The sequence below is a fragment of the Bactrocera latifrons genome, unplaced genomic scaffold (genome assembly GCF_001853355.1).
Source record: "Bactrocera latifrons isolate USDA-ARS-PBARC rearing strain unplaced genomic scaffold, ASM185335v1 scaffold_67, whole genome shotgun sequence".
Lineage (NCBI taxonomy): Eukaryota > Metazoa > Arthropoda > Insecta > Diptera > Tephritidae > Bactrocera > Bactrocera latifrons.
Window position 1 is genome coordinate 1381888 of NW_017537345.1, and position 26353 is coordinate 1408240.

At 36.5% G+C, this 26353-nt stretch overlaps 2 protein-coding genes across 3 annotated transcripts in view; one reads left to right on the top strand and one right to left on the bottom strand.

Annotated features, from left to right (window-relative positions):
• The window catches only part of LOC108975607 (homeobox protein 2), an 11672-nt gene extending 3854 nt beyond the window's left edge, over positions 1 to 7818 (top strand). For both annotated transcript variants that reach the window (XM_018944206.1, XM_018944207.1), the window contains exons 3-6: positions 2910 to 2992; positions 6504 to 6649; positions 7235 to 7558; positions 7632 to 7818. In XM_018944206.1, coding sequence (XP_018799751.1) covers positions 2910 to 2992; positions 6504 to 6649; positions 7235 to 7558; positions 7632 to 7752 — 674 coding nt within the window. In that variant the 3' untranslated portion in view covers positions 7753 to 7818. The remainder of the gene's footprint in view (positions 1 to 2909; positions 2993 to 6503; positions 6650 to 7234; positions 7559 to 7631) is intronic.
• A 4129-nt stretch (positions 7819 to 11947) lies between these two features.
• Positions 11948 to 25663, bottom strand: LOC108975557. Its single transcript, XM_018944114.1, has 15 exons — positions 25382 to 25663; positions 24849 to 25228; positions 24613 to 24771; positions 23866 to 24165; positions 23596 to 23782; positions 23206 to 23453; positions 20774 to 21895; positions 20430 to 20718; positions 16691 to 17193; positions 16470 to 16628; positions 16112 to 16402; positions 15863 to 16049; positions 15529 to 15776; positions 12524 to 13648; positions 11948 to 12450 (listed from the first exon to the last, which is right to left on the bottom strand). The coding sequence occupies exons 1-15, from the start codon at positions 25472 to 25474 to the stop codon at positions 12156 to 12158; spliced, it is 5586 nt and encodes a 1861-aa protein (XP_018799659.1). The 5' UTR covers positions 25475 to 25663; the 3' UTR covers positions 11948 to 12155.
• Between the last annotated feature and the right edge of the window lie 690 nt (positions 25664 to 26353).

Consider the following 26353-nt stretch of genomic DNA (forward strand, 5'->3'; position numbering starts at 1 on the left):
TTGAATGTATTAAATGCACAAAAAATCGATTTTATGAAATTCACAATAATAATTATAGACATATTTACATTAGGGTGAGGTGAATATACATATTTTCTTTCATAACTCAAAGAACATATACACAAGATTAAATCTGAACTTTACTGTTCTTTTTATAATACGCACGTAAATCGAATCCATAAATAATTCGAACGTTTGAGTTGCAGTACGATACTGGTTGAAAATTTGGCAAAAAAAACTCACCAAGAATCAATGCAGAATGCAATAGTGTTGTCATAATTCCGACCRCTTTTTATGAATAGCTTCGCGCAATGACGAATAACACTGAAATATTATTCCTTATTGACAGTTTGGGTGGATGGAAGGAATTCGGAGTGCACCACACCTCGATAATCGRAGTAAATCGTCAACATAACATTGATTTTTGAACTGCTTTGACGTGTGTTTTTTCGGCTTTGACTCAGCTTGCTACGATAATCGAACGATTGATCGTCTGTTTCCAGGCCGTAAGCATTGATCCAAGACTCATCTCCAGTAATWATACATTTCATGATATCCGGGTAATCGGAAAGCATTGTTTCACAGACAATGCGATACTGCTTTTCGAAAAAATTTAGTGATTTTAGAGCCCATCGCGTTTTTACCTTTCCTAGGCTCAAATGACCATTAAAAATGGTATTTACTGATCCTTCCAATATTCGATGCCAGTAAAATCTCTGACTGTTAATCATCGGTTGTCAAGCATAAATTAATTTATTTTTTGGACGTGTTGATCATCAGTTGATGCTGATGGTTGTCCTGGACGTGGTTCGACGTCAACGCGTTCTCGACCCTTTTAAATAATTTTTACCAATCAAAAACACTTGCTTTCGATACAAAATTATCATTGAAGAGCTTTTCCAACACTCTGAACGTTTTGGCATCAGAAATTTGATTCTGAACACAAAACTTAATAGAAGTTCTTTCTTGAATATTTTCATTCATCGAAAAATCGCCGAGTGCAATTTATGTACTTCAGAAAGACAAGTACATACTAAACACTAATGATTATTTTGATATGAAATGTGGCACAGATGGCACTTACAATCATACCAATCTAGAAAATAATATTTCGACAAAATATTTTTTGCAGACAGTAGTAGTAGATGATTTCCACTTCTTTTAGACTCGTTCTAACAGASCAAATACGTCGTCACATTTTAGCAATTATCTGACTCATTTCGGCCAGACACCCAATGGGAGTCAGRCCCAGCCAATGTGTTTGTTAATTTWGGTTCCTTGTTATTTTTTGCTAKTTTCGAAAATAAAAAATAKGCTTCRGGGAAYATGCCRTGAGTCCAATGACCCTATATAAAAGTCACCAGACAAATTGTGCGCATCGTAAACAAAGAACAATCAAATACACACCAATGCACATATGGAGGTCAAACTTCACACGAACATAAAAAAGGCTGTACCAGTTTTTTATTATTTTTTCGCTTATTATTCTTAGTACTGATATAGATATGTACATGTTTAGTCCAATATAGAAAACTGCTAATTTCCATATCGTTAAAAAATAAATASTATATTTTAAAGATGCATTCTTATCGCACACCTTAATGTACATATGCACATGTATATGTAAACACCTGTACRTATGTGTAATCAACACGTCATTTACGTGCTAATCGCCAATTACATTGACTAAGTTTTATTACAAACTTGAAAATCCACTCCACAATTATATAGAAAACAATAAAAATGATTAAAAAGAAAAATGAAGCATTTCAGTGAATAAACTCAATGATTTCGCAATTAAAGAAAACCGCTTCGAAGCGCAAGTAGAATGTAAAAAATCATTTTCCAATGAAATAATGTATTTACATACATATTTCAGTCTCCTATCATTCTTGAGAATCAAAACTGAAATACATGCTCTCAAATAAGAAAAATCATTACAGTAATGACAACACTAAAAGCAATCGTAAAATGCGCTTCGTGTTCGTCCAGTCTCATTTAAGTACTTGCTGCCATATGCCGTTATTTATAAGTGCAAATAAAACGGTAAATTGCTGAAGATTCTTACAAAAGTTTGCAAAAACAAAATAAAGCGCTGAAACAATGGAAAAACAATGATTGAAGCCAAACTTTCTATGTTCCATGGACTTTTGTGCGATGCCACGAGCAAGACAAGAAGAACGAGACAAAATTTCGAGAGCTTAGAAAGTTTGAAAATCACCGAAAAAAGGTTAAAAAAAAAAACTTGTATGTAGATGGTTTTGCGATGGACTACTTTCGCCACTAAAGCTTACAAAGCGCTCGTACTGTTGCTTAGGTAAATCTGCATTATGGCGTTTTCGCATTTTCTTTTTTGTTTTGCTTCTTAGTTTGCCGTTTTTTGTTTATAGCGAACACTATGATTTGTATTTGTTGTATTTGGTTGTGTTTGTGTTTTTGTTGCCAAAATGAAATAGAATTAATTAGCAATAACAAGAAAAACGATAAAAAAACATTAAAAAAATTGTAATCAAAGCAAAGCAGCTTAACTAAAGCCAAAAACAACAAAAAAAAACGCAAAAAATCTTTGTATAAACACAAACATACACTATGTACAAACAATAAAAGTCGCACACGCGTGTGTGCTTTTGAAGCGTTTGTGGCTTTTTAGACTGCGCAAGCTGCTCAGCCGGTAGTGGACTTCCCAAGCTATCGCATTAAAAATGCTGAAAATTTTTATAARAAACAGCATTTATAATTAAAAGATTTGACGTCACATGGTATCCATATAAATAAGCAGTCATTTGTTATGAAAATACGTACATTGTTGTATAACTTCTACACAGGTTTTCGTATTAAAATCAAAAATTTWACTTTAAATGTWAATTTTTTAAAACTAAAAGTGTTATTAATACATTTCTTGTTTACAGATGCTGGTTTCTTTATACCGAAAGCGTTTTACACGCTCGACGCTGAGGGCCACAAAACACAGCCTCATCCTGTGAGCCCACATGTGAGTATAAAATKACATCCACTAAACGCTTTACAGGCACATACAGGGTGCTAGTCTAAAGAGGAGATTTTTAGGATTAAAAAAAAAATGTTATGAATTGTTTTAAAGTTTTAATGGTAAATTAATACACAGTAAAATTGTGGTAGGTCGGGTAGGTTAGAAATGAAGAACTCAAATTTGCATAAGCTTTTAATTTAAACTCCCGCTACTTTGGTGAAATGAAGGTATGCGCTCCAATTATTTAAGCCTTGACCTCGCAAACACGGGACAGTGTTGAGTGGTTTTCACCTAGTCTTCATCCATTACAGCACCAAGGCAATGGCCTGTTAAAATCGCCACAACTAGGGAGAAGCTAGCCTTACTGAGGGTAAAGAGATCACTAGATCTCCTGTTTAAGTGAATGGTCACATCTTTGAAACTATGGAGCAGCATCCGATGTGAAGTCAAAGCGTGTGAGGATATCCGAGTATTCATTTAAGAGCCCATACTCTCTGAGTCTGATAGGCACTTTYGCAGCCATACAACTTCAGACAATAAAATTTGGTAGAAGAGAATAAATATTTTTTAWGTAACACCCGATCTCCGACGCGCTAAAAAAAGTTCTCCACTGCAGTAGTGATAGCAGACTTCTCCATTTTAGAGTGTATGTATTCTGATTGACCTGAATGGTTACACTTTAAAAGGCTGACAATTAGAAAYTATTTCAGATAACGATTGAAAATATAGCGGAAGAGAAAGTTTCGAGATACTTCTACGAATATTGCGTTGATTTATGAACTTACTTTTGTATACACCTAATGAACAGTATTTTGGTTAAAACCCATAAAATTGTGTCGCAATAAACCAGTAGCAAGTAGTTCAATGAATGAATGAGGGTAAGTGGAAAGCAGACCTCGTATCCAATCTGATGACATCCAAAGGAGAGAGTTGTGCAAGCTCATCGATGACCAGTTAAATACTGGACTGTAAGAGGATAGCGTAGTTTCCCCTTATTCTCAGTCTAAAATATTGAKCTTATCATGTTCACTCTTGTAAGAYCCTTGGACTTCTTGTTGTCAGCGATTCTGTTCTGATAAAATTTGGTGTTTACTTGGTTTTCTATTATCTATTAGAGAGAGCGACAATCTGGGATTAATTTTTGGCATAAAACAGCTTCATTGCAAACTAAAAATTTTTATTATAAAACTATTCCGTTAGTTTTTAAAGTGGGATATCGCAAGTTAACTAAATAACACAGCTCTACAAAAAATACTTTTTTTGTTGCCCTGATTATCTGTGAAAATTTTTATGTTTTCAAGTGTTCAGATCACGAATGCTCCTATTTTTATGATTTTCACAAATCTTATAATTTGAACAATAATCAGCTTTTTATTCATAAAAATCGATTTTATCAGTCATGATTAGGTTTCTGCACAACTTTTTCGCGCATGCAAACATCACGTGATCCCTACTTTTAGCGATCCCCACCCTTTGCTCCGCAGAACAGCTGAGATTGCAGTTATTCGACAATACAAAGTACCTCTACGTGAATCTAAATAAGTTCTGATAAGTTAATATTTGGTTTCAATCACTGACATATTTGTTTTGTCTTTTAAAATATGAGTTCGTCAAGAAGAAAGTGTAAATATAGTACTGATTTGTTTTGTTATATTTGCGGTGTTTATTTAACAAAAAAACAACAACGAAACATCACAGACTTTGTTAAGGAGGCTTACACTGAATACTTCGGTTTTAAAATAGACAAACTAGAAAAACCATGGGTTCCTCATAAAGTTTGTAAGTTATGCGTTGAGTCTTTACGGTTATGGAGAAAACGAGAATGTTTTGGATTAGACTTTGGTATTCCGATGATCTGGATGGAGCCTACAAATCATTTAAATGATTGTTACTTTTGCGTTGTTGATACTAAAGGTTTTAAGCGCAATCAAACCTGGAGATATCCAGATTTACAATCTACAAAATGTCCTATACTACACAGTGAAAATCTTCCTCGGCCTATTTACGTTCCAAAAGTAATTCGAATGCCCTCAGAAACAATGATGYTACCAAATTCACAGAAATCGGGACAGTCTACAAGTGGAAGTGAATGGGAAGGTGAAACATCTACGCCCAAGTTATTTTCTCAAAATGAACTCAGTGACTTAATACGTGAGTGATCTCTATTTATCAAAACAAAGATCAGAATGGTTAGCCACAAGATTGAAAGAAAATAATGTATGTATGTATGGCTATGGCCCCCTTTGACAATTACGACATACAGGACACGAGAAAAAGAGTTATTGCAATTTTTTAGCGAAGGTGTACTGTAATGATATCGCGAAACTACTTTTAGACATGGGTTTAGCAGAATATAAACCTACTGAGTGGCGMCTTTTCATTGACAGTTCTAAAAGAAGTTTGAAATGCGTTTTACTGCWYAATGGTAATAAATTTGCATCTATTCTAATCGCCCATTCAACAAAACTCAAAGAGGAGTATGAAAGTGTAAAATTAGTTTTAGAAAAAATTAAATACTCGGAATATCAGTGGCCGATCTGTGTAGATTTGAAAATGGTTAATTTTTTACTCGGTCAACAGAGTGGATACACGAAATACCCGTGCTTTATTTGTATGTGGGACAGTATAGCAAAGYAACATCATTGGAATCAAGATGTTTGGCCTGTGAGAGATTCTTTAAATGTCGGTGAAGCCAATGTAATCAGAGAGCCATTGGTAAGCAGAGACAAAATCATACTCCCACCATTACATATTAAGTTAGGAATGATCAAGAAATTTGTAAAAGCATTAGACAAAGACGGAGACTGTTTTAATTACAAAAGTTAAAGGGTGGAATATTTGATGGTCTTCAAATATGGCTAATGATGACTCAGATTTTATCAAAGTCATGACTGTTCCGGAAAGTAAACCTTGGGAAAATTTGGTAGTCGAAAATTTCCTAGGTAATCATAAAGCACCAAATTATGAAACAATTGTGGAAAATATGCTGACAAATTTTCAGACTCTAGGAGCAAATATAAGTATAAAGTTACACTATCTTCGCAATCATCTAGATAAATTCCCGGATAATTTAGGGAATTATAGTGAAGAACAGGGAGAGCGGTTCCACCAGGATCTAAAAGTGATGGAAGAACGGTATCAGGGTCGCTGGGATTGTGATGGCATGATGGCAGATTACTGCTGGCATTTTAAGGGAATATAGTATAAGTTTTTAACATTTTTTTCTCTATTTACCTCAATGTTTGTTAATCTTTCAAAATAAAACTAATATTTTCAACATTTATGCCATTTTATTTCTTGTTTTCCGATTTTTTTGAATTAAAATGAAAATAATGATTTTAAAAAAATTGAGAGCAATTCTTACAAACTCATTGATAGTTTCGTGAATTGTGAGCATAAATATATCTAAAATTAGTCTCATATCCAGGGCAACAAAACCACTGTATACCAGTGTAATTTAACTCATTGAACATTTCTTAAAATTATATAATAATTATTGTATTTTTCTTCACAGACTGCTCAGTATCTGCGCCGTTTGCGTCGACAAACTTTCAGTTCCTCATCATCTTCGTCGTCTTCGTACTCGTCATCTGGTAATGGACGTCCTATTGTTTTCGGTCATGTTAGTACAACTTCAAACAACCCTAGTGGAACCGTGAGGTAAGTGAAATCAAGTTGATTGAGAAGCATTTGTGGATATTAATGCTTGGTATGATAATTGTTTTAACTTGACTAGTTTGCCACAGTTTTGAGATCTAAGTCGGTTGTTTCTTGCTAACAATCGGTCAGCCTTAGACCAATGTATTGACGTAATTATATTAAAATTAGTCTACGTAGTCTAAGAAGGAATAAAAATTGACAAACTTGAATCTTTTAGATCTTTCGAGTTTTATATTGMCATAGTTAATCAAACCTCGTGCATCATTTACCATTACTGCTTGACATTTACGGTAATGGTTGGCTGCTTCAGTTTAAATTTCACTTATCAAAGTCTTAGTTATAAATCTGAAAAACTAGTTTTCATTTTGCTCTCTAGAAAATTCTATTTTTCTAAAAATATTATAGAACTGTAGACATTTTATGTAGATGTAAGGAACTTGATTTATATTTGGAGAAGAGCTGCTGTAGTTGAGACAATTTGAGAGTTTTTGAATCAAAAATTATGTCTACCGTAAATATAAAGTTTATTGGAAGAAATTATTTCCATCCGATTTGAATTTATATTTTACTTTTTATACCTTTCAGCATAACTCAGCGCTTTGGCGACGATGGCACTTCATCGTATTCACAAAATACACCCAATTCGGGTGTTTACTATCCCACGGGAAATAGCGGTGGTTATAGCGACGACTATAACAATGGTCAATATGATAGTATTAACAGCTATAACAATGGTCAATATGATGCTAATAGCAACCAGTATGGTAACTATGATGATACAAACACTGGTAATTACAACAAGGTACCACATTATTCATCGGTCTCTGCTTCTTCATCTTTGCAATCCAACGGCGGTCCGGTCGTCTTCAAAACCGAACAGTCAGTGACATCGAATAAGGCAAACGCTAAGTATGTGTTACCTCGTTTCTTAAATGCTTGAGTTGAGTTAATAAAAATTATCAATTTTMTTTCTTTCCAAAAGTGTTCAGAATCGTTTCGGTGGTGATGACACACCTCAAACGGTCAGCAAAAAAGTATCCACTACCGGTTACATTGACGAGAAGGGCGTTGTGCACTCRAAGACAACCACCACTAAAAACTAACTTAATATAATATAATTGAATTTTTAATGTAGTATTTTTATTTTTTTTATTCACATAAATTTTGTTCGCAATAAAATAAATTTATTTTAAAAATACTTAATTGAAGCAAATATTTTCAATGTCTGTGGGAGGATCTAGTAASCAGGTTTTGTTATTGACCATTTTATAAATAACAAAGAGCACAAGAGAGAATGGGTAGTCGTCCTTTGAAATTGTGAATTGTGCTGAAAAGTTTGTATGCTGATATATAGATGAAATTATTAATATTGAAACTATATTATATTGTATTTAGTTAGCCACTACATTTAAAAGATACAAGCACAAATTTGAAAGCTATCAGACTATTATTCCGTGAGGTATAGCGTTTTGAATAATGTGACGCTCTAAAGAGAAAATTACCGACGCGAGCTCACAATCCATCAAAAACAAAAACGATTTGTTGATTCTTATAAGTGTTCGAAGCTGTTCTGTCGTAATAAAACTGAATTTTAGCTTCGATATGTGACAATGGATCAAACATGGCATTTCATACCAGAGTTCAATCGACAATTAGCCGAGCGGTCAGTCGAGCGGTTAATCAACTAGTGAGATGCTGGCCTTAATGAGGGCAAAGAGATCAATAGATCTACCTTAATGACTACAACATTTGCTTGAAAAAATATTATAACAAACAATAAACCCCTCCACAAACCTTTTTTCCAGCTTTGATCCATCCGTAAAGAAGCTCACTGCGCTTCACCTCAAACGGCTTCTTTCTACCGACAATTCCCTCGCCGCTATGTGGGCAGAGAAAGAGCCGCCAGAGTTCGTTTTGGCGATTCCATGTTCCAAGTGATCCGGTATGAAGTCTAGTGTTTTTTAGGAATCCTGATTCTGATAGACGTCTACAGGCACTATGTGCACGATAGCGTTAAGTGTCATAGGTGGAGTAGACCTTAGTGCGCCACACATGCTGATGAGCGCCAATTCTTCGACTATCTTCACAATGAAAAATTCCATTAACAGCGCCGACTGAAATATGTTTCAAGCAGAAGTCTTATCTAATCAATCAACGCTATAATATCCCTTTATATAATATATCAATCAGAAGTTGAGAGTGTCTCGACTTCACTTCTACTGGGTACTAGCTCACAAAGACAATGAGGGCAATGAGGAATGAGATTGTTAAGGGTGTTCGGCTGTCACCCCAAAACGTGATCGACATTAGTCAACAATCTACTCGACGATTTGGCCAAGGGAATGTCAAGGGATATTAAAACGCCAAAGAACATTCGATAGAAGAAACTGTAGAAATATGATTGAAATTCTCACCAGTTAGAATTTAGCGTCGGCACATGACTGCAGCGTGAGACTGATAGATCGAGGAGACTGCAAGAAATGTCAAGAGCAAGGAACCTGAGACACTGGAAGAATTATCATTAGTGAGGCCACAGAGTCCATTGAAATTTGCATCAGGTACAGCCATCCTTAAGAATGACAACTYCTTATTCACTACGTGGCGTCACGCTATCTGGTGTCGCTAAAGGCCTCAACTATCCTTTGCGTAGCTGATTAGGTTATCAAACAAACCTAACCTAACATACATATTTGTAATTTTATTTCAAAGGGAYGTCAGATAGCTGAGCTTGGCTCGGTTTTGAGCTCAAAATATTATGTGTGTCATATCCTATGAGAAATATTGGGTATGATAAAGCTATGTCGATGGGTATATGGCACGTTTCGCTTCGGACAACAAGTATAGCCAGAAGTGTACATTTCCGTAGTGCTGGCGCTATTGAAGCGCAATCCAAATGAGTTTCAGCAGCGTTTTGTGACSGTTGACGGAACATGGATTCACTGGTACATACCAGAGACGATGGATACATGAAAATTCGCAAGACATTATTTTCGACGACTAGTTGGAGAAGGTGAAATTGAGCACAGAATTGGACTACGCAAAATTGCTGGTTTTCAAAAAAACGGACCTATCCTTCGAAGAGAAAAGTACTCTTCCGAAATAACGACACATCTGCGCATATTTCAACTATATGTTTGGACAATTAGGCTACAAAATGTTGCCGCAGTACTCAGCGGAATGAAATGAGTGGCTTACTTTTCTGACTTCCACTATTTTTAAGACTGATTGAACAAGTCGGAATATCGCTGGGGTAATTGTATTGACAGTTCACAGTGATCAGAAGCTTCATTTTTCAAAAATATTTCTTTCCTTTTTCAGCCTTAGTTCTTAGCCTACATGATCTTCACATCACTTTTGTCTTCACATTGGGTAGTTGAAGGCAGTCTTTTCATACTTTTCGTCGATGCAGTCGTATATTTCCAGTGCTGGAAAGGTGAGATTTTAAGCCTTTTTTTTAACCAAAATTAAATTCGGGGAAGTTGGAAAAAAAGTTACAACTTTTGAAGAATTAGTGAAATTAATAAAAAAAACTCGCTTTATTTTAAAATTTTTGTATAAAAAAAAAAGAATGCCACGCAAGTCACCAATGAATTTTGTGAAGTTTACGGAGGCGATGCTGTAGCAGTTCGTATAGCACAACACTGTTGGCTCGCTTCCGTTCTTTTCGTTGAAAAAGTCGATAAAATTATGGAAAAGACTGACCAGACCGTCACAAAAGCAGCCATGACATCGATAAGGAAGTTAACATTCATCATCAAATGGTTTTGAACCATTTAAAAAAGCTGGCTACAAAAGGAAGCTCGATGTTTGGGTACCACGTGAATTGTCTGTGAAAAATTTAATGGACCGAATAAACATCAGCGATTCTTTGCTGAAACGAAATGAAATCAAACCCGATTCTGAAGCGAATGGCAACAGGAAACGAAAAGTGGATCAAATACGACAATAATATAATAATAGGTTTTGCGTTGCAATAACCTGTTTTTTTTTTTTATTATTTATTTGTTGTTTGAATAAAATATCAGATCTTTCTCTTTTCTAATATTACAATCGTGTTTTTTTATTAAGAGCTGCAAAAGGAAAATGAATAAGCATTTTATGAAGGTTACTAAATTTCTGGGGTCCTGGCTCCTGTTGTCGTTTTCACTTCCTGTTTTGGTTCACGCTAGATTTCAATCCTCGGGAAATGGATTTACTGCTGCACAATTAAATAGTAGAGTTGAACTGAACTGACTGAACTGATTTATTGTCACGTCTTGTCTTTTATACTTAGCTGATAAGCTGATCGTCGGTGAGCATCAAATGAAATATTTGTAATTTGACTTTTAAGAAGTGTCCAATTAATTTTGGTTCGGATTTCTTTGAAGTTAGAAAGGGTCAATTTTCAAAGAGTCTCAAATTCTATCGCGTAAGTATTTAAGTATGTATACAAATGTGCTATCGCTTTAGTGGCTGATCGTATGTTATTGTCTGAGTGTCCAATTACATTTGTTTATCAGTTCGTTGTGAAATTATGTTTAGCTGTATGTTCGTGCGTATGTATCAGTTCTGAAATATCGGGTTGATTGTTGTTGCTGGGGATATAGTGGCTGTAGTAGCTGTGGTAGCTGTAGTGGCTGAATGTGTAACAATATGCGAAAAAGATTATGGTCCTATGGCGTGGCGTGGTGAAGCTCAACAAATGGTCGCAAAACCAGGATTGACGCCTCGAAAGGTTATGCTGAGTGTTTGGTGTTATTGGAAAAGAATCATCCACTATGAGCTGCTCCAGCCTGGCTGAACGATTGATTCACATATCAACAACTAATAAAGGGCTTCGTCTTCCATCAGGACAAAGCTAGACCACACACATCTTTGATGCCTCGGCAAAAACTGGGAGAGCTTGGCTGGGAAGTTTTGATGCATATGCATTTGATGCATAAAGGCCTGGAATTGCATCATCGAACTACCATTTGTTTCGGTTAATACAGAACTCTCTTAATGGAGTAATGTTGGCTTCAAGAGAAGCCTGTGAAAATTACTTGTCGCAGTTTTTTGCAGAGAAACCAGAAAATRTTTACACTGATGGATATATCTTTAGCGGAAAAATGGTAAAAAGTGGTCGAACAAATTGGTATATTTCATTACAAATATAAAAWAATAATTTGAAGTGTGATTAGAAATACGAAAATATTTTTTTGACTACCTTATTTTTAGAAAAATATGTCTTTCAAATAACTAAACTTCATGCCACTTAAAAAYTCATGTTATCAACAAATKCTGGCTTCAGAAGAAAGGAACGAAATAATAAAAAATAAATTAAATCATAAAATATATTTGAGTAATATTCAGTTCAGTTCAGTTCTAATTATACCCAAAACGTCATCTTTATGAAATCGAAGCTGTAAACTGTTTAATATAATAGAATGTTAAAAAGCTCAAGACTTAAGAAAATTATAGAAATATAATGTTGACGTCGACAAATAAACATAAAAGCGACGTAAAAAACTAATTAATAGCAAAATAATTAACAACAAATTTCTTGGCTAAAACTTATGAATATAAGCGAAAAAGCAGTTAAGCTGCTTATAGACGCAGCATTCGATTTCTTCAAATATTTGATAAGTCTCGGTAAACGCTTTTCCGCCCACTTTAAGTTAGTATCCACAACGTAGATAGCATGGTGTAGTTTCGGTACGGAGCTCTCAAAAAGTGTGCCATTTGTCTTCACAAAATCTTCCAATAATTTCTTCTGCTCGTGTGTGGTTAGGTAATTTGCAATGTCACTGATCAAATTGGCCGCATTCGAATAGCCGCCCAAACTACAATATAAAGAAAATAAATTATTAAACCTAGTGCTGAACTTTTGTTTAAATTGTTATAAAAGAAATTTACATTTCCGCTAACTTCTCGATGGAGTTAGTGAGCATAATGAATATAGATCGCACGTTGTCCGGATTCTGTGTATACATCGACGTAATTGCATCCATAGCGTATTCCTTGGGTATAAGGCCACTGATAATTTTGTCAAAATGATATTCATACAAGTGTCCCGTGCAGCCCATGGCRCGTATTATCTTCTTCTTCTCACTAACCAGTTTTTCATCGTCGAACCTGTTTTTTAACGTTTGATAGTAGGCAAATGTTCCTTCTCTCGTCGCACTGCAATAGAATGTTTCGCGGAAATCTGGAGCCGGTTTTGTGCCAGACTTCTTGAACTTATCAAATAGTAGCTGAGCTCGCTTATCACAATCGAATAAATGATATTTACATGCCCAGCTAATGACCTCATTTCGATTGTATGTATCGAGGATGGTGAGATTAGTCAGTGTAAAGCCCAGATGGGTGTAGACCTTAACCATGGTGAYATTTAGAAATTCGGCAAAATCCTTTTGTTGCTGCCGCGTTAAACGTTGTGTCACACGCGGTAAATTCGTRAAYGTTGCATGCCAGGGCAAGTAGTCTRTTTCATTCGCTAAGTACTCTAAAAACTGAAATACCGTCTCRTAGTCCACMATGGAGACGCGTGCAAAATTGAATAAGTCATCGATTAGCTGCGCGCGATTTGCGGCTGGTATTTCGCTGTGGTGCGGCTCCATTAGCGCAGCTTTAATATTAAGCAAAGTAGTTCTATCGTAGAAGACGCGGTAGTAGTTGGTTTGAAATAGATTGAAGATGATCCATTTGACGGGCTTGTCAAAGCTAATTGTCATGTTATCGACTTTCCAGAAATAAAAACGTGGAAAATTATAATTGCTGAAATCTCGTTCATGCTCTGTGGCATAGCTAATTGGTATGACATAGGTGAGTGACTTGTTACTACCATCACCGGAGTCATACAGGAAACGTTCCTGCGTCAGCGTAACAACACCTTCCACGCTGGCGTTTACGAAGAGTACTGGATATCCAACCTGTTCGGTCCAATCGTAAAAGAACTGATACAAATCTATAGGWGTCGCGGTGGGCCAATTGTTTTCGATGTGTTTGAATAAGTCTGCTGGCGTGGTGCTTTTATACAGACTATTCATGAAAAATAGAGACATAAATATATACGTATAAATAAATTGAGACAGCATTATAAAGGATGTTTTTAAGGAGAAATAAAAGGCATATAATTTAATGTTATTTGATTATTTTTAGTACTAGATTTCAGCRTAGGAAAATTCATAAACTATCTGGCTTTCTCCGGATTGAAAAGCCATTAAYCAGATCGATCAAAWTGTGATAGACGGAAMACACGTCTCCAGTSTTTTAGACGAGCGTACGTTSCGAGATCYTAACATTTACTCAGMCCACTATTTTGCTTCRGCCAAGATATGYAATCGCTTCTGCGAAGCAAAAAACGCACGTCAACAAACACAAGGAAGGTTCGACGTCRAAAAGCAGCAATCACAACAGATAGTCGAACGATTTTYTGCTTGCTTTGCATWMTCCTGATTTCTGAGAGCACCCATCCGCAACTCAGTATAAGGGAACTGTGGGAATGCAGCTGCAAAYGAAACCATTGGTTTTCGGAAACAGCAAAAGAAAAACGGAAACGAAGAGGAGTGTCATGTCGCAGTGGACAGAAGACAGACTACCCATCCCGCAACGTTACAATTGGCCACGATACGTGTGTAGCCCGATAAGGGTAATGCCTGAGAATTCAACGAAAAAATGCGGCGACTAAAGAAGGTTTCAAGACCGGAGCATACTTTAATAAAGCTCCATTTGTGATGTAATAACCGATGCCCAGATCATACTAAAATTATGGAGGGACCACTTCTCCTGTCTGCTGAATGGCAGTGGAAGCATAACGACAGGAGCAGATGAACCCGATTACCCAATCGTTGACGATGGAGCGTAAGTTCCATTGCCAGACTATGAAGATGTTCGAATAGCAAATACACGTTTGGAGAACAATAAAGCGGCGGGCCAATGGATTGYCGGCCGAGCTACAGCGGCGAAGCATCAGCTACTTTGTAGAATATGGTAAGACGAAGCATGCCCGCCGATTGGAACTTAAGTGTGCTCTGCCAATCCACTAACAAGGAGGCCCCATTATCTGCGCCAACGACCGTGGAATAAGCCTCCTCAACATCGCATATTAGGCTCTATCCAGCATACTGTGTGAAAGATTAAAGTCCACTATCAACAAACTGATTGGACCGCATCAGTGTGTCTTTAGGCCTGGAAAATCATCAACCGACCAGATATTTACCATGCGCCAAATCTTGAAAAAGACCCGTGAAAAGAGAATATAGACACACCACCTCCTCGCCGTTTTTGACAGAATGAAAAAAGCTGCCTCTATGCTGCGATGTCATTGAGCAATACCAAAAACTCTGTCAAGATCGGGAAGAACCTCTCCGAACCGTTTGATATCAAACGATGTTTCAGACAATACGACTCCCTATCGTGCGACTTTTTTAATCTACTCCCGGAGATAATAATTCGAGCTGCAAAACTGAATCGAGAAGGTACAATATTCTTTAAGAGTGTACTGCTRCGGCGTACGCCTATGAAATCGACATCATTGCCCTCAACACCCGCGTCGTTAGTTCTGCTTTCTTTAGATTTAGTTCGGAAGTGAACGTAGGCAAGACGAAATAATATCTCATATCACCAAACAAACAGTCGTCGCATTTACGACTTAGCTCCCACGCCACTATTGACAGTCATAACTTCGAAGTTGTACATAATTTCGTTTCTCTTAGAACCAGTAWTAAAACCGACAACAATGTCACCCTCGAAATCCAACGCATAATAACTCTGCCCAACAGATGCTATTTTAAAYTGAGTAGGCAATTGAGAATTAAAGTCCTCTCTTGACGAACAAATTGTTATATATACATATGTATATATATTTTTAGTTATTAATTAAAACATTTGTCTTTAAATACTATTCTTAAGATACTTACAATTCTTCAAGATAATCTCTTATGGCTTTGTCAAAGTTCGGTTGGGTCATTATAGTGGCCATCATACGTATTATACATGCACCCTTTGTATAGGTGACAGTATTAAATTTATAACCAATTTCCGATGGTGACTGTATTTCTTCGTCCGGACTAGTCAAAGGTTGCGTGCTTTTAGAGGCGTCTAAACTCAATGCCAAATGCATTTCATTCACCACAAATTGATCAGCTAATCTATATTCATAGTAGAGCTGAAATATTGAATCAAGTATGACAAAACATATGACAATAACAACTCCTTAAAATAATAAAAATCGGTGCTTTGGTGCTGTACTACCTTGTGTGCCATGAAGTACTCAAAGTAGCGCGCGAATGCCTCACTTAGCCAGAAATGATTCCACCAGTTGTATGTGACACTATTGCCGAACCACATGTGCGAAATTTCGTGGAAAATTATTGAGAGAGTGAACTGTTTGTTGGACCAGTCATCGGTGTAGCCAGGTTCGTGCACCAGCACATGCTCTCTAAAAATATATTTTTATTACAACTCAGAAATCGACAACTAACTCATTATTGTGGAAATTACTTGTAGATCATTAAACCCCAGTTCTCCATACCGTTAAATGGAAAATTCGGCGCTGCTGCGAGTTGCATGTAAGATATCGACTTTTTATAAGGTATCTGAAAGTACTCGTTAAAAGCATTTGTCGCACGTTCGCCCACCTTATAAGCGAAATCGGTCTTATTCTCATGCTCTACACGTGTTACTATTTTGTAAGTATCACTGCCATGAGAAACGAACTCAGAAAGTATAAATGCAAATAAATATGTAGGCATTGCTGGAGATGAACCAAAACGATCCCAAAAGCGTTCTTCACTGAAAATGTCAAAAATAAAAAAATKAAAATAAATTTTGTCAACAATTGGTTTTGCCGCACACCCACCCATCTGTCGTGGTTTCCATTAATGCCGTATTGAAAACGGTATTGTAATTAGCTGGCCGACTCATTTCCAAGCTAAAGTGCGCTCGGAAGCTGGGCTCATCAAAGCAGGGGAATATCATGCGCGCATTGATGGGTTGMGCCTGCGTTAGACCGACACATCTGCAAGGAAATGCCAACAATTCAGTGTTTATACTAATATACTAAAAATATTTTCCACCAACTTTTCGTTRCCGCTGTTGTCAGTATAATTGACGTGAAAAAATCCTTTTTGATCGTTACGTATTTGACTAACGTACTCGAGRTGTAGTAGATACAAGCCGTTCGGCATCAGTTCTTTCTGCAATTTCAGTGTTAATTTCTGTGCAGTTTCATCGTAGTTCAAATCGGCTGTACTAAACGTTTGTATGAGCCTTCCAGCATTTATGCTATTGTCAGATAGCGAAGCACTTGTGATTTCAATTTGGTGCGCATTCAAGGTAATTTCACTTACGTCCTCGCCTCTCACTCTTATTGTTATGAAAACTTCACCATCAACAGTGAAACGTTGTGGTCCATCCGAGACTAAGAGATATGGCTTCAATACAACTGTATATGACTCAGGCCGAATGTTTGTGTTCAGGCGATAGACTGGTTCGCCTTTGTAAGCGTTGACCGAAAGTATGGCGCTTAACGCCAAAAGCAGCAGCAGAGTTGTTACACATAATTTCATTATATACAAAATTAATTTAAAATTTTAAACATAGACACACAACACTTTAAAAAATATATATTTCGTCAATTTTTACACGCAAAATCTCAAAAACGTTATATCTATAATCTGTCTCCCTTTCACTATATTTACATATGTTTTACTGTTTATTTATTTACCGRCAAATAACAACAATAGAGCAGCAAAACGTATACTATAAAAAGAAGAGAAAACAAGTAAGGAAAACCTAAGTTCGAGCACAACCAAACATTACGAGTATAGTTCAATAAGTAAAGGGTAATCCATTTCGAGGTATCCCCCATTTTTTTTAAAAAAACTTCAATTTAATGAGGATTTTTTATTCGTCATTACCTCAGATGGTTCTTTCGAGTATTTCCACTGGTAACTGGCGAATGACACGGACTATGTTTTGCTCCAAGTGCTGAATCGAAGGGGGATTGTTCGCAAATGCTTTAGACTTTACTAATCCCCACAGGAAGAAGTCGAACGGTGTGCTATCACACGACCTTGGTGGCCAATCAACCGGCCTAAAATGTGAAATTATCTGCTCACCGAAGTGCTCTCTCAATAAATCCAATAATTGATGAGATGTGTTGGAAYTGGCGCCGTTTTGTTGAAATCGAATGTCGTCGAGATCACATGATTCAATTCCAGGCTTCAAATAGTCAGTTATCAYGRCGCGACGGTTACRTTCTCGYTGTCATAACGTTTTAAGAAATATGGACCGATTGATTCCACCGGCCCACAAACCTCASCAAACGTTGYTTTTTCTGAATGAATTTGCAGYTTGAATTTCGACAGGGTCTTTTTCAATTTGGCTTGTTTACATAYCTAWTGAGCTAGAAATGGGCCTCATCGTTGAACAAGATTTGRCTCGAAATGATGAACCACACCCGGGTGCTTTGAAAAWAACTGAAAAAGAAAACAAGACGATTTAGTTTTGAAGAAACGTCAACAGAAGGTTCGCGAAACAGATGTTTCATTTGAGTCACAAAAGACCATGTTGCCCATACCCATCAGACCATTTCGCAGTACTGTCTGACTCTATTTAAGCGCAATCTAAAGGAGTTGCCGCATTTTTGTTTTTTCAYCATCTTCAATAAGACAGGGATCATCTCGTAAACAGCTGAGAACCAAAAATAATTGAAATAGTGGATTCTACTCGGCATAGCTGTTCTGTCGGCCAAGACTTACACAGCAATTTTAAGGATAATKACCATCTTTTACTAAGATAATGTGTGATCAATCTCGACTTCTCTCTCGTTGAAGAACAAAATAGTAATGGTTTGTGTGGAATTATTAGACGGATTTATTGCTGAATGGCCAAAAAACATCCCCTCATGATTTGTTTCCAAACGTTAAATGGGCAGAAGYTTGAGTCAGTTGCCAATGTTATCACTGTCATGGGCGCCAACTTTGTGAACCTCTTGTAAAATTACTTTTCAAATGTATCGAGTTAAAAGTATCTTCAGGTGTTTGCGTTATATTTTTCCAAAATAATTCCATATGACCCTAAAAATTAATGGCCAAACCCACCAACTGTATTAATTTTAAACGCTTTGGACGACTTACTTAATGGTACAATCATGTTTCATCCATTTATTTAATGGCAGATTTAACTCTTATACCTCTCGTAACCAATAATTTGAGACCGATTGGTCAGTATTCTATAGTAAGAATATTTCTAGAGCGATCACAACAATACAAAGAGTTTCAGCGTGTTATTACACTGCAGTATCAAATGACCAAATGCAAGGTTTCCAGCGAAATTATTTTCAGAACAGATTACCGTAAACTTTTCAAGAATTTTAAAACCATACTTACAATGTGAGTTTCTGAGCCAACCTTTTTAATTTGAAATTTATGACTGCTTCTTTCGAAATATCATTTCTTTTTCGAATAATAATCCAACCTCTGATTATTGGCAAGGAATAAATGAATTCTATTGCAATTTTTACCCAAGTTATCKACTCAACGTTGAGACGAACGTGTCTGCTTTCTGATAATTTTTATACACTACAGCTACAAAGTATCACGAAATCTAGAATCATTCGGACGACACGAACCAGCCGCTGTCACTTAATATGCTGAACTATGTCAATGYCGTGGTATACAARTAGCTCGTACAGCTCATCGTTCCGCCGAATSCGATATTCGCTGACCAATGCGCAAAGGACCATAAATCTTTCGCAGAACTTTTCTCTCGAAAACTCTCAACGTCGACTCATCAGATGTTGCCAACGTCCATGCCACTGCACCATATATGTAGGCTGGGGATGGTGAGTTACTTGTAGARTTTGGTCTTTGTTTGTCGAGAGAGGACTTTATTTCTCAATTGCCTACTCAGTCCRAAGTAGCACCTGTAAGAATTACTCTGTGTTAAAATTCGAGGCTGACATTTTTATGGGTGTTAATAGTGGTTCCAAGAGAAACGAAATTATCTAGACTTCGAAGTTATGACTCTCACCAGTGACGTAGGAGACAAGTCGCGAGTGCTACGAATGTTTGTTTGATGACAGGAKATATTTCGTCTTGYCCGCGTTCACTACTAGACCCATTTGCGGATGTTGAGGCCAATGACATAAATATCGTAGACTTATACCAGCAGTTGTAYACTCTTATAGAAGATTGTACCTGCTCGATTCAGCTCTGCATCTTGCTTTTCTCCAGGAGTTAATTGAAAAAGTCGTACGATAGGGCCTTGCCTTGTTTGACACCTCCTTTGGTGTTGAACGCCTCGGGGAGATTCTTAGCGATCCTAACGGAGCTTTTAGCCACCACTGAATATGTAGACCCCGTGCTTATAGCTGATTTTTTCGTGATAGTAGTATGCCTATGTGTTATAAAAGGGYTGAATCGGGTCAATACTTYACTTAGCCCACAGATGCGTAATATAAGATTTTCGAACATCCGTGYTAGTTATTTTAATGAAGTTGAGAAAGTGTGCTTTCCTTATAACGGTGCACGTATGTATGTTCTTAGAATGTATAAATTCGSGTGAGAATTCGTCCTAGAGTACAGATCTACAGTGACGTTAGACATATTATTAGATCAAAATTGAAGCAGGAAAAAAATACACTTCCTTCTCCGCTSACCAGCTTTCTGGGTTTCCCTATGCTTCAAATTTAATTTTAGTTGAATAATTATTACATGCACCAGACTCGTCAATTTTTTTTATTAAAATTACAATTTTCAAAATATATTAATTTAACAACCAACTTTGCTAAATAAATTAATAAGCTTAAAGCCTAAAGAAACCTATGCACAACGCTTACGAAAATCAGCAAGATCGTCGTTATGCTCTTTACTCCAGCACCAYTTCGCTTTTCTAAGTATTGGATTAGCTTTGGCAGGTGCAAATTCGCCCACTCAAGATTTGTTTTGACGTTAGCAATGGCTTCATGAAGAACTGAAACAGAAGAACCGAAATGTAAGGCCTGCGCCTCCACGAATTCCTCCAGTACTCGTTTCTGCTTTGGCGTGGTTAAGTAGTTCGCGAGATCTTTAATTAAGTCAGCAAGGTTCGCCCAGCCACCAACCCTAAGTCAAAATGAGACATTARCAATATGACGATAAAGTATCATAAAATAAATACCTGAGTACTAAATGTTCAATACTAGTAGTGACCATGTATAAGACATGTTCTACATTTTCGGGATTCTGTTTATACATTTCCGTTATACTCATACTGGCATATTCATTGGGTATATCACCGTTGAGTATTCTGATGTATTGTGTTTCATGGAAAAACCGCGTACAGCTCATTGCTCGCATGAGCTTCTGTTTTTCACTAACCACTTTCTCATTTTTGAACCAYTGGTCGAGAGTTCCATAAAAGGAAAGTTGGCTATCCCTTATAGCATTACAATTGAGTGTTTCACGAAAATCTGCTGGCGCCTTAGAGAAGGTTCCCAATAATTCATTGAAGTACTCTACCATTTCACGATCACAATTGAACAGATGATATTTACATGCCCAGTTGATGACCATATTGCGATTGTAAATGTCGAGTACTGTATCATTGCTTCGTTTTACGCCCAAATGTTTATATATATTAGACATAATAGAACGCAAGTAGCTACTAAACAACGTTTGCTGTTCCAATGTAAAACGCTGTGCTACGTGTTGCACGTTTGTGAAAAATGCATACCAAGGCAAATATTCGGTTTCATATGTCAGGTATTCCGTAAACTCAAATACTTCATCGTAGCTCACCATGCCGACGATTGCGAAATGAAATAAATCATCGATCAGCTGTGCGCGATTTATGATTGGTATGCCGCTGTGATTTGTTGTGGCCAGCGCCGTTTTAAGTAGCCCCAATAAAGATTTATCATAGAACACACGATAATAATTGGACTGGTGTAAATTGAATAGTATCCATTTGTAAGGTTTGTCAAAAACTAAAGACATATCGTTGTCCTTTTGTATATAGTAACGTGCTGTGAGGTTATCGAAATTGCGCTCCTTGTCAGTAGTATAAGTAAGTGGTATAGTATATGTGAGTATGTCAGTCTTAGCATCATGGGGATCCAACAAAAAACGCTTCTGTGTTAGCCTGATTTGACCTTTAGCAATGATATTGACTAACAGTACCGGATATCCGACTTGTTCGGTCCAATCGGAGAAGAACTGTTCCAAATGAACTGGCGGCATGATAGGCCAATGGTTTTTCAAATGTTTAAAGAGCTGTTCTGGTTTGGTGTTTTTCAAATGACTGTCAAGAAAAAAAGAAAAAAAAAAAACTGTTTATAATGGGTTTTTAGTGGAATAGAGTCATATTAAAAGTATAAGTAATTTTACAAAAYTGATAAACATAATAAAATGTGCATATTGACCAATATAATGGGGGCTTCAATAAGCRCGCTACAAAAGTAGGAACAGCAAACAACGTCATATTTTTCATGTTCATTTGATATGTCTCTTCAATAAGGTTTGCCATTTTATCATGGAAAGATATACGATCCAACAATGAATTAATTAAAATATAAATTATTAAAATTTACTACAGAAATTCGGAGTCAGTGGCCTGAACTTTTAGAGCGCTACATCCAATTTATGGTCGTCATAATCGTGCCGATCAACAATTGAGCGTCTAGTAAAAAAATTTAAACCCACAGGTACAGTACAAARTGTTCCCGTGCCGCGAAGATACGAGTAGTGTCGACGCATCAATTGAGGAAGACACAAGTCAGTGCATCAAGCTTTGGTTAATGATAACCGATAATTTTTGGCCCAAATTGAATATATGAACTTAGACAATATGTGGTTCCAACAGGACGGCGCCATATGCCACACAGCAAATGCCACAATCGATTCATTGAAAACCTAGTTTGGTGAACGTGTAATCTCTATGCCAACAACCCAGCGACGACTGTTGAACTTCGTACCAAGATCGAACGTGAAATTGCAGCAGTATCGGCCGATTTATGCWTGAAAACCGTCGAAAATTGGGTTCAGCATCCGAACTTCTGCAAGCGTGCCCGTGGTGGCCATACAAAAGAAATCGAGTTCTATAACAGCATCGACTGTACTTTCACAGGAATAAAGAATTCCATTAGCTCTGGAGACTTACGTCAACATCGTTGGAATGTCGTATGTATGTATATCTAAATATTTACTTATATATAGCGATATTTCCGCAGCGTCAAACCACAGTAATTTGATGTCCAATTGAGATATTGATAAGATACCATCTGATCAAAAATGACCCGGACTTAAAAAGAAATTTTAATTTTATCGCCTCCACACTAGCTCCTTTGAGCCAAAATAAGCATGCTAATGTTTATTCCAAGTCTCTTGATTTTTGTTACTAGCCTCGGTTGCGATGACCTTCAATAAATGTACTATATATTATTGTCACACGATATGAAAAATAGTATTGAGAAAATGTGTAGCAAAAAGCAGTGTTTTATTACTTCATTGAAATAGGAAGAATGCTTCTTTGGCAAATAGAAGTTAAAGCTAATGGTTTTATTAACGTTATAAAATAATAACAAAAAGAAAAATCCCTCTTCATATACTTACTATCTTCTTAGGTAATCGCGTATGGCATTATCAAAATTATTCACACCCATTAAATTGGCCATCATACGCAGAATAGCTGCGCCTTTCACATAAGTGATGCTGCTAAATTTTTCACCGATTTCATCCGGGCTATTTACACTTGTAGCTAGACTGGTCAACGGTTGGGTACGGTTCGTAGCGTCTATTTCAAATATCAAATGCACTTGTTTTATAACAAATTGCTGATCTAATTGATACTCCGGATATAGCTATGAGATYATAAAAAATATCATAAAATATATATGCATGTATGTATGAATGTTCATCCGAAGGCACAAAGCATTTTTAAGTGTCACAAAATATAAAGTACAGGTATAATAAATCACTTAATAAAGCATTTATGACTCGTACCTGGTGCGCGAAGAAGTACTGATAGTAGCGCGCGAATCCCTCATTTAACCAGAAGTAACTCCACCACTCCATTGTCACACTATTGCCGAACCACATATGCGCTGTCTCATGCACAATTATSGTGAGCGTGTACTCTTTGTCTGACCAGCCATCATTGTAGCCAGGCAGSTGTACTAGCACTTCCTCTCTAAATATAATTAGCATGTGATTATAAGACACCACTAAGGTGATAGATGCATACGATAACTATGTACATATGTAATCACTTACTTATAAATAACTAAACCCCAATTTTCCATTCCATTATGTGGGAATTTCGGTGATGTMGCAATTTGCATGAGAGGCAGTCCTAATTGCTTGTATGGTAGACGGGTGTATGCGTCGTAAGCTTTTAAAGCTCGCTTAGCCACTTCGTAAGCAAAGTGTGTATAATTTTGATGTTCTGCACGCGTAATTACTTTAATATCATCATTGCCATATGTTGCGTATTCAGTAACCATAAATGCAAATAAATATGTGGACATAGGTGGCGTCGGAGCAAAGATGTCTAAATAGCGATTAAAGCTGGAACTGAGGGCATATGTATATAATTGAAATGCTGTTTTGGAAAATTGGCGAAAGTGCATTAAAAATTCTAAATTCGATGGTATATTATGTAGTCTACTATATTCTATATTAAACAGGCTATGTTATATGTTATTGTATATTCTATATAAGTATTATGTATTCTGCATTCGACATATTTTGTATATTCTGCATTTTGCACTCTATATTCTATGTTCAATATTCTATATTCCATATTATATATTCTAGTTCAATATTCTATATTCTAAATTCAATATTCAATGTTCTATATTCTATGTTTTTATTTTCTACATTTTTTGCCTTATATAATATAATCCAAATTATGTATAATTATATTGTCCATTATATATTTTATATGCTCTATTCTATATTCTATCATTCATACTCTCTACACAACTATGAAATGCGAATCGCATATCTTCAAATACTCACGCATCTGGTATACTCTCCAATAACTCTGCATTGAACACTGTCCTGTATTTAATTGGCCGACTCACTTCCAAGCGGAATGTAGCTTTAAAATCGGGCTCGTCAAAACAAGGGAATATGCTGCGTGCATCGATACGCTGGGACTGTGTTACCCCGATCCATCTGTAATTTGATGCAACAAATTATGCTTTAGAGATCACAAAAAAATATCAACATTTATCAATTTAAGTTGCACGCACTTCTCYTTCTTGTTTTCGTCAGTGTAATTGGCGCGGAAAAAGCCTTGCATGCCATCGCGTATTTGTCCCAAGAACCCAAAGCGTAACATGTATTTGTCGTACTGCTTTAGCTCATCTCTTAAAGGCACTGTTAACTTTTGTGTTATGTTATCGTAGATCAATTCTTTTGTATCAAATGTCTGTATGATTAAAGGCGTATTGTTGTTGTATTTGTACAGCCAAATGGCAGTTATTTCAATAATATTCTTATGTAAAGTGATTTCCTGCCCTTTGCTGTATTGTAATGTTATGTTGACCTCCCCATTATAAGTGTATCGGCGTTCTCTATCGCTGACTGAGAGATATGGTCTCAGCCAAATATCATATGATATGGGTATAACATTCTTGCTTAGGCGATAAGACGGTTCTGGGGGTCTGTCTCTTATACACATCAGATGTGTATAAGAGACAGCCCCATTATAAGTGTATCGGCGTTCTCTATCGCTGACTGAGAGATATGGTCTCAGCCAAATATCATATGATATGGGTATAACATTCTTGCTTAGGCGATAAGACGGTTCTGGGGGTTCACTAATGACAGCGCTGCAGCCCAGTAGCAGCAGTAACGTTGTTATTAAAAGATTCATTAAATATACACTCAAACACAGGCACTATTTATACGGTACAATTGATCGACTTTAAACACAATATCAACAATTAAAATTAAACGAATGGTAAAACTAATAAGTAAACATAAAATAATGAAAATTTTACGAAAACTCCCCTTCGCGCTAAACTGTTCGCTAAGAGTGTTGAATGCGTTCTGCAAGTTTTCATATAATCCCCCACCTGTTTATGGTTGGCTATAGCTGTTTAGCGGAGATAAATAACAATCAACAAAAATAAACAACCGTATGCATGTTTCTTTGCGAAAACAGTCGCGTCCGCAATAAAGGTRAAGCAAGTGTTAAATATGAATGTGTCAATTATTAAAGTGGCTTAAGTTGATTTTAGCCAAARTAAATATTTTCTTCTCTAAAAAGCTGCCTGTAACCTTTATATTATTTTTTATTATGAAWTGTGGTACATATTTTCCTTAGCATCCAAAGTTGGCGTTGTGATGAGCACAATCGGATCATTGTTAAGCCCATAAAACGCAAYTAATTGAAGACTTATACAGCCTTATGACTAAGCTCCAAATGAATATAAAAATTAATTTAACTTGGTGCAAGGAATCGCAGTGGCGAAGGACACTGGTGGTTAATCTAATATTATTTTTGTTCAGCATTGATTTGTATTTTATCATGAAAAGATCTACGCCTGAACAACGTTTATAAATCGTAACCCTTTATTACTTTAAATTCAAATTCTGTAAAAAACGTGTTTCGCGCGCTTGCCCAACTTATGGTCAACATGATCSGCTTACTGAACATACTATTCGCAACGTCATCACCCATCTTGAGACCTAGTAGTCATTATTGGATAATATTCGACCGAATATACCACGTTCAGTACGCAATGAACAA